The following is a 10,000-nucleotide window of genomic DNA, read 5'->3' on the forward strand; positions in this document are numbered from 1 at the left end:
CGCCAAAGCGCTACGTGGCGGTGATTTGGCTTGATGTACCGAACTCCCGCGCTCAAAGTCAGCGCGTTGCCATTGATCGCCAGAGCGTAGATATTTTTTTTAGTTTTCTTCACCTGTCACCAAGGGGTTAAATAAAAATATGGAATTATTTTTTTTAATTTGCCACGTCATTATACATGGTGTCTGATGCTCATGTTGCTGTTTTATTGAGATGCATTCTTATTCTATCTCACACTTTAGACCCACACCAGACCTATACTATATCTAGTGTATGTGGTACAAGCTGTAGTCACACAGTTTTTGGAAAATTACATTGTAGGATAAAGAGAAACTAACCTACATTTGAAAAACTATCTCATTAGGACTGCACATAACCCCTTACATCCGTGTGCGCAACGCGTGGCCTCTTGGTATGGGGTTAATGGCTGTATTTTTCTCTACTACAACCTGAGTCACCAGTCACAGTTGGCAATAGGATCCTAAGCATGGAAATAACGACCTCCTGGCTTTATTGGTGGTACATTCCACATTCGTTTTTTTATGGGAATAATGCAGTAGCCCCTTCATAAATGCCTGCTAAGTCTAATCACCCTTCAAGAGCTTTGTGCACTCATTGTGAACTATTCCCATCACCCAAGCCTTCAGCTGAAATTCTCATGACAGGAAATTCCTGTCACTCTGGCCCTAAGCCAGTTTTCTCCATTATGCCATGTTCACATCATCAGCCGCTCAAGTCAATTTTTTTCATGACATGATGGTCATATCATCCAGATTGTAGGGGATAAGGGGACCTTCCCTAAAAGGAGTGTCAGGGAACAAATTAACAAAAATTTATTTAAAGAAAACAGTTTTGCTGATTTTCTTAAAATTTGGATATTCACTGGGAAAATGTGCTCACCTTAGTATTGTTTGGAGAAATTTCTCTTCACATAGATGGCTCTGCAACTGCTTAGCCATAAAAGAGTCAGTTAGTAGACCTCGTGACCTCACCTGTTTTCACCCTTTCTTTTGTGGGAAAAAAATAATTTTTACTAATGTTATCATCAACCCTTTACGTATGGGTCACGTGTTCAGCCATCAAAACAAACCGCATGGTCTGCAGGATACGACTATGCGTGTGGCGATGTGCTAGAGTGTGTGTAGTGGGAAGTTCCACTGCTTGTAGCAGACTCCCTTGCCCAGTGGCTGGACGTTGCCAGAAAACACCAGAGTTTATGATGCCAAGAGATTTCTAATACCCAGCAGCATTGGGATATTGATGCTGACATTTTCATTATAGACATTATAGTTGTTATAGTGTTATTGACATTACTAACAGTAACATAAGATACTAGAAAATATGTGTAAAAATCAAGGAAAAGGGAAAAAGGTGAGACAGGTAATGCTCATAATTGACCAATTGGCGACGTAGTATTTGTGGAGCCATTTATTTGTAAAAACAGTTGACCCCTATGATTTGGAAAATGTGACCATCACATCATGAAAAAGATTTGTCTTGAGGGCCAGTGACATAAACATGCAGTGACAGGAAAATGTGGCTGTTGGCCAGAGTAACTGAAGGCTGGGGTGACAGGAAAGACTAATCATGAGTTCACAAACCTCTTGGAGGGTGTTTATAAAGGGGCTCTTGCATTATTTCTATTGATAAACAAGTCTGTGTCTGTGAATCATGACTGGGAGAGGGCTCCAGTTATCCTATTTCTGGCTGCTGTGACTGGTGGCAAAGGTTGTATTACAGAAAATTCAATATTATGAAAAAATAGAATTAAATAATGCAGATAACAACATGTTACTTATTGTTGAAAGGAAAACTGCCACAGTAAGAAATGAATATGAATAGTGACGTTTTGAACTTTCCATGAGTTCCTCTTCAGACGATTGAATAACCGAAATGGATCATCCATTTCAATTATTCAGTCGTCTGAAGAGGAACTTGTGAAGAGTTCGAAAAGTTACGATTTATATTCATTTCTTACTGTGGCAGTTTTCCTTTCATCTTTGTGTACATGTTACTGTGTTTGTGTCTGTTACTTATTGTTATTATTATTCCACTATGTTATGGACTACCTAAAGAGATGATATAAAGTCAGTGCAGAGAAAAGTCAAAAGACAAATAGGGACATTGGAAAATGGCAAAAAAAAACAAAAAAAAACAAACGTGCTTATGCATATAAAGAGAAACTAACATTGGAAAGGGGAAGCATAGAATCTTGTCACCCCACACGAGTCTTCACATGCACCTGTCCTATGACAGGTGCTGCGGCCACCTGTCAGAGTGGCCGCTGATGTAAGCCTAATACCTATATTTTGGGCCACATGATTGCCATGAAGCAACCGGATCCAAGCTGTACATGCCATTCCCAGCTATGTTGACATTCCACATCTATTGATTCTGAACTTGTGAACATTCCCCTTGGGGGGTGATGCCCCTTGCTAAAAAAAAGTCTTACAAAAAAATATAAGTTAAAGACATGACAAATTGATTAGTAAAAAAAAATCCAATTTCCAAATTTGCCCAAAAAACAAAAATAAAAAATTCTGATGCCATTTCGTGTGTATGTTGATAATTTTTCTAAAAATACCAACAAAATTTGGAATATATAGAAACCGTGATATGAATGGTACAGGAGTTTTTGTTTATATGAATATTTCAGTTCATTTTCTGTTATTTTCATTCAGTCAGAATTATCTGTGAAACTAAATAATTAATTTCTCTTTCAATTGCTGTTCTTGTATGAAGATGTGTTGATTGGTTTCTAAGTCCTGAAAAAAAAAAAAAAAAAAAATTACCCTCTACTAAAAGTAGTGAAATTATGATTTATTTTGGAATATTATTCCGTATGTATATATGGTTTTTGCTTGTCTTAGGCCACTTGTATTAATGTTTTATTTTAACTATACATGTGTTTATGTGTGTGTGTATGGAAGTATATAAGTACATGTTTTACATATGTGTAATGTGTACAAGCATGTGCCTTTTGTTGCATGAAGAAATCTTGTGTTCCTGAGTTACAGCAATACCAAAAAAGGTATAAATCTCTATGGATGCTAACCTTGGCAACATGACCTATACATAAATGTGGTTATTGCTTGTCTCAGACCACTTGGGTTTGAGTGTTAACTAATATGAATATGTACCTACATATACATGACTATCTATTTGGATGTACATGTAGACATGAGTACATATGTAAATGTTTGTGCACATCTATATAAAAAAAAATTGTGCTTGTAACAAGCAATGGGTAACAAGTAGTTCATAGTTACTGTGTGACCTTGATTTTTTTTATTAATTAATTAATTAATTTCTTTATTAATTTATTTATCTTTTATATAACTTTAGAAAACAGTTTCCTTCCAAAGGACAATTCTTTTTAATGATGTAATGATGCAAACTGATTACTTAACAAGCTTTTTATAGGTATTTGTCTATGTCAATAGGTGGGTTAAAATACAATGTTCCGTTTTTACTCTAGTTAGGGACATATGCATTCGTGTAAAAATTACCGATGCTGCACTAGACCGGCTGTGAGTGATGTCCACCAAGTACTGCTCAGTTTTTCTTTATTGGTTTATATTCATGTGGGTAATTCTACATTCGTATGTTAGTCTGAACCCGGGATATAACATTATCATTATTTTTCTATTATTATTGTTATTATTGTTATTATTATAATTATTAGTGTTTATTTACTTTTTTTTTTTTTTTTTGTTGATATTTGAGTATTTTGGAAACACCAACAAATGTTAACAAAATCATTGCCGTAATTGTTGGAACTTAATTTTTTCTTCTTCTTCCCTTTTTTTTCTATTTTTATATGTTACAAAAATGTTGTCTTCAAAACTGCAAGATATACAACCAAGTATTAAGGAGTGAAGAAAAATTGCCTGATTTGTGGTACAACAAAGGGGATTACAGGAAAATACTTCAGTTGCTCATAACTACCACTTTGTATTTGGAACATGTCCTTCAGTAGCTGGAAAACCTTTTTATTCTAAGAGTTTTAACATTGGTTTAGCAGTATCAGTGCATTATTATTTGTAGTAGATTGTCCTTGATACTTTTATCTCTTTCTGACTGTTGTACATGATGAGTATATGACTGTCATACATTTTTGTGACATCAGAATTGAATTATCTTTGCAGAGGTTCTCCCCGCACCCGCATATCACTGGAACGCATGAGCCCACGCCTGCCCAGCCCTCACCACCACAGTCACGTACACCCACACACACACAACCCAGAGCCAGACCTCAACACCTTCAAAGAAGCTCTGGGGATCTCAGGTCTGTATTTTGGATTGACTTGGTCTTTTAGCCCCTTGGTGTCGGGTGAAGAAAACTAAAAAAAAAAACCTCTATGCTCTGGCGATCAATGGCAATGCACTGACTTTGGTACATCAAGCCGAATCACTGCTGCAGCGTACAGCCGCACACCACATTTTGAGCAGTTTGTTATGAGGTCTAGAGACATGACCCGTCATGAAGGGGTTAAAGAAGGAGAACTTGGAGAAATTTCTTTGCTTTGACATTTATAGGGGAAATAAAGAACAAGTAGACATTGATATTATTGACTATCCAAGATAATCTATATTTGTTAGTAGTATAATATATTCATATTGTGTGTATATTAGTTAGATAGATACATATATAGACATATACTTAAACAAACTCTCCTCCTGCAGGTCAACCAAGTATAAATGTACGTCCATCCCCAGTCGGGTCACCCACCCTCTCCTCCCGCCGGCGGAATTCAACACACTTGCCTGAGCTCCAGGCTTTCATATGTGATGAATTTGCAAGAAATAAGCGGCCAGCACCCTCATCTTCTCCCACCCATGATGTCACCATGGACTCACCTCAGCACAAACGCTCTCGCTTTACTTAAAGATATGAGTTAGATTTTTTTTTTTTTTTTTATTGTAGTTACTGCTGTTTTTTTCAATTATTTTTTTTATTTTATTTTATTATATTTTGTGACAGCCTCTTTCACTGTGCCTAAAGGTTGGATTTTTCAGTGGGGAAGTTATCTATTTGATTTTGAAGTTGCAAATTATAGAAGATAGTACTGATTCTTAAGAAAATCAGAATTTTAATTTTTTTTTTCCATCCTCTTTTTTTCATTCATTATTTATATTTTCATGCTATTTTTCTTACCAGACAGTATAATTATGTAAGGACCCTGAATGGCCCTCTTTTGAAGGTCGTGTAGTAGGTAATGTACTTGAAAGACTCTATCTGTCAGGTATATTATCTTGGGCCTGATTTAATTTTGTTTATACAGATATAGGGATCTAGAAATGTAAAATTTTAACAATGTTCTATATTACTCAAAGATATGAGTTCTGATAAGTCGTGAATTCCCTGTCCCCTCCTCGTCTCCTTTCCTCTTCTCTTCTATTTTCCCATCTCTACTCTCTCTCTCTCTCTTTCTGTCTCTCTCTCTCACTCTCTTTCTCTCCATTCTACTCCCTCCTCTTCTTGCTCCTCCCTCTTATCTTCTGTAGAATGTCAATGGATAACTTTAATGCTCTTCAGCCTGAGACAGACATGATGCATAGACCAATGAGTCATGTCATTGTGCCTATTCCTTTGTAAATACTTGTAAAGAAATAAACATTTTGAGAGGTCGTATCCTCAGATATCCTCAGAGGTTTTGTGGCCTCGTGAAACAAGATGAGAGCACAAAAGTTCACTCGTGAAGAAAACAAGTGTCTTTACAAAAAAAAAAAAAAAAAAAAAAGTTTATTAAATGTGTATGAAGATGATACACAAATCATTATTGTAAGGTATCGTTGATAAAAGTGTATGGAAATATTCAGGTTACAAATTGCAACAGCCAAAATTATTCTTATTCACACTTCTGAGCACTTTAACTGAATGAGGCTAGAGTACACAAAAATGATCAGGCAGGTTATATTAGCTTGTCTTAAAGTGTACAGACTTGACATTACTTGGTAGTTGAAAACTGCAATATTTATCTTTAGATTTTGTTATAGTGTTTGATTGTGGTTATTATATGTAATGTCCTGGACTCCTTCAGTGAAAGTGTTTGGGGAGGTATTTTTTTATTATCATTATTATTATTATCATTTTTTTTTTTTTTCTCTCTCTCTCTTGTTTCTTTTTTCATTTATATCTCTTGAATAGGAAACAATCTAGGGAAAGTATGTTTGATATAAAAAAGCAACTTCAGAGGCCAGCAGTTTTATGCACTTTGGTAAAAGAAATGAGGTAGAGGACACACCTAACCGTGGAAAACAAGTTTAAAATACAAAGCAAATACAAACCCACAGCTGGCTCAAATCAGCCAGTAATAGTGTAAGAAATCTCTCAAAGGTCTCTAAAAGTAGAGGAGCAAACAACGTGATACCTCTTTTTAATATACATTATGTATGGATAATATAAAGAAGTTAGTATTTAAGGTGTTTTCAGTGATGCACTTTGTATGCAAAACTAGTCCCATACAGGAGTTTTGCTTACCCTGTACATGCTTCCAGTTTTCTTGCCTTGGCCCTCAAGAAACTGTCCCTTTTCACCTGGCTTGTAATTTACAATTGTACTTTGTGACTTGTTATTATAAATAATGGTCCAGAATTGTTAATAAATGAAATTTCTAATGTGGTTCCTATTGCCTGGAATATTTTTTAAAATTAGTGTTAGATACCATTTTTGTATGATTTTTTTTTTTTTTGTTGACTTTTTCATGTAGTAAATTAGGCCTTGTATATGCTAAAAACAAGAAAAAAGAAGTAAAACCTTGCACAACCAGCTAAAAACAAAATTATGTTATGATAGTAATCTCAGTCTTGTTTGTGAAAGAGATAGTTCATGGTTTGCAAAAGACGTAAAGACAGCATCAGTCAAAGGGATGTCCATTTCAGTGGTTAGGAGATATGACACCGAGTTGGGCTCCTACAGTGAAACAAAGTTTAATCTCATAACAATGCTGTAAGCATTGCTGTACTAGATATATAGAGGGGCCATTTTTCTGTCAATATGACCAAGGTTAAAAACAAATTTAGACCAAAAGGAATGTTTAAAATGGGAGTTAAAGAGGAGTCATTTATTGAGGAAACTTAAAAAAAAAAAGTGGGGGGATACATATGAGCCATATTTGCATGAACCATCATGCCCAGTGGGCAGGAGCAGGAAGCCCATCTTTGGCCAACTTTGAAATTAAACCAGTGGGATGCCCTTACCTGAAGCTGACTCACCCACTGATTGGTTGTACTGCCTATTGCTAGTAGCGGCTGCCACTGATTTATGAATTCATGTCAACAGAAATCACCAATGTGGCTAAAGGAATTTGCCCACTGGTTATGCCTGATCATGTGGACATAGCTTTAGATGATATAGGTTTTTATCAAGATAATTATCTAGTAATTATGGCTATATTGACAGGGCTTAAGATAACAGCAGCAAGAACAAAAATATAATTATTTAAGCAACTTGGCATCTCCTCATCAGTGCTGGAGTAGACATCTTTGCAAAGTGTGAGAAAAGGTAGTGCAACATTAAATGCTTCATTTTTGTTATATTATTTGTTTTCATGTTTGATATTATCCCCACTGCAAGTGCATCACATTGTAAAATATTCAGTTTATGTGTACATAGGTTTTATTTTTATGTACTTTTTCCCCCCTTCCCTTTCTTTTTTTATTTATATATATATTTTTTTTGTCCTACCTCTCTTCTATTCTCTCTTTGCTTTCAATTGATTGTGCCATGTTAGATCTCCAAATTTCTTTCCTCTTTTTCCTTTCTTTTTTGTATATATATATATAAATATACATATATATATATATACATGCATACAAGACAAAAGGTTGGTCAGTTTGAGGAGTGGGGGGAAATAGTAATGCAATGTCTTAATCATGTGCAAGTGTCACCGTGTGCATTTATAGAGAGAGAGGCAGTGTAAAAAGAAAAAGAAAAGAAAAGACATAGTGTAATTCTGTACATTTCTTCCTCTCTTTCATCTGCTTTTCATAAACAAAAATATATATATATTTTAGAGCAGTATCGCATTCAAGATTTAACCTTCTTTCTTGTGAATAAAAATTAAAATCAGGAAATATATAAAAACAAAAAACAGAAGTGGCAGCTATAACCTCATTAATATTGAAATCCCCTTCACTCCCCCCCCTTTTTTTTTTGTTAAGCACACAAACAGGCCATGGCAAAAGGAAAGAAATTATTTTAAAAATTCAAGCAAAATTCAAGCAAAAAAGCAGCCTTGTCTTGCTATGTGTTAGGCCTTGTTGGAAGCATAGCATAATGTTGCTATGAATTATTCAGTAGTGTAAAGAGTTTGCTTTTTAACTTGACCTTCCTAGTGTCTTTCATCCTTCTCATTCTGTGATTAAAAAGGAAAAAAAAAAAAATCTTTCTAAAAAAATTGGCGTGTTTTACTCTCCTCAAAATGTAGAGGAATTATTAGATGCTGAGATTTATGTATCATACTTTTGCAAAGGAATCCTGTTATCCTTTTTTCTTTTTTTTTGTCATAATTTTTATCGCTTGTAGTGCAGTTTTATATCCTTCAAAAAGATTGTGATAAAAATTACATGATCACTATGGCTGCAGTAATAAGAATAATATCTAGGTCTTGAATATGTTGTAGATTGTTATAAAATAGAGTTCAATCAGAATTTTAGAATGTATAATGATTTACAATAAAGATCTAAAAAAGTATTATAATTTACAATAAAAGTATAAAAATATAATAATTTGCAATAAAAATATTAAGTGTTGTAAAGCTTAGAAAAATGAAACACTATGAAGATGATTGACAGATATATGACTCATGCAGTGAATAAAAACAACAGATAAAAGTAATCTTAAATAAAATGTGGTACCCTATTTTCTAAGTGATGATCACATTGCGTGATGCTGAGCAGACTATTATGATAATATAAAATATAAATACTGAATTTGGAAAGTTAATCCAATTGTACTCGGAGCCCCTTGCTCATTGTTGTGGAGGGGGAGGGCACAGGAGACAGAGATTGAGGCCCAAAGTAGGGACCTGGACCCCAGCCCTTACATCAACAAATATTGCAAGGTCTTTCCTTCTCCTCCCCCCCACCCCCCCCAATCCTTTGCCCGTTGTTGTCGTGGGGGGGGCTTAGGAGACGAAGACTGGGACCCAATGATGGGGAACTCCCCAACCTTGGGACTCAGCCCTCGACTCAACAAATTTTGCATGGTCTTTTTTTCCCCCTCCTACTTTTTCCTTAATGTCCCTTCACCAACCCCTTCTACTATCCACTTCCTAAGGTGTAAGAGCCGTGCTGAAAGGATGAAAGGCTGACTTTGTGCCAGTCCTGAACGGCCTGAGGGAGCCATGGGCACGGTATTCCCCTGCTTTAGTTGTCTAGCCCTTACCCCTCAAGAGACCCTGAGGAGTGGACCGTTTCTCTCCCCAACATACTCCAGGCTTATCATGGCCAACAATGAATAACCATTAACCATTATTAGAGGCAATTGCCTCTTCATCAAATAGCTCCACCAATTCAAACTCGCCCGATTCTCTGACCCCAGGCTCTCCTTTGACCACGGCTCTGAACACTACAACTAATACCCCCTCCTCAATGCCGACTAGTACAGTATCCACCCTAATCAACACCCCAGGAGACATTTCTACTCCCAACATGCTCAACTTCAACAACTATACCCCCACAACCTTCTTCATCAACTACCCCATCCTCCCTTATTACTACCTTACAACCTTATTGTCCACCTCCCCATAACACTACCTCCCTCAACACTACTCCCTCTTCCACATGCCCCCTTCCTTCTACTACCCCCATCTCTACAAAATTCTTAAATAATCTATTTAGCCCAGCCAAATGGGACCGATTTTTCGTGATCCCTCCCACAACTTCTCACACTTTCTGCTTTGACAACCTGTTTTCATTCCTCAAATGCATATACATCCTTCACTTGATCTAACCCCTATACATTACCTTACCCAACCTTAACCATTTACTCGTCAA

At 36.0% G+C, this 10,000-nt stretch overlaps 1 protein-coding gene across 1 annotated transcript in view; it reads left to right on the forward strand.

The window, feature by feature from the left end:
- LOC125035068 (telomere attrition and p53 response 1 protein-like) overlaps positions 1-8,096 on the forward strand; it is a 23,736-nt gene extending 15,640 nt beyond the window's left edge. Inside the window, exons 4-5 of the mRNA XM_047627179.1 lie at positions 4,147-4,286; positions 4,685-8,096. Of these exons, the coding sequence (XP_047483135.1) occupies positions 4,147-4,286; positions 4,685-4,887 (343 nt within the window). The 3' untranslated portion in view covers positions 4,888-8,096. The remainder of the gene's footprint in view (positions 1-4,146; positions 4,287-4,684) is intronic.
- The last annotated feature ends 1,904 nt before the right edge of the window (positions 8,097-10,000 follow it).

Source organism: Penaeus chinensis, chromosome 19, assembly GCF_019202785.1.
Source record: "Penaeus chinensis breed Huanghai No. 1 chromosome 19, ASM1920278v2, whole genome shotgun sequence".
NCBI lineage: Eukaryota > Metazoa > Arthropoda > Malacostraca > Decapoda > Penaeidae > Penaeus > Penaeus chinensis.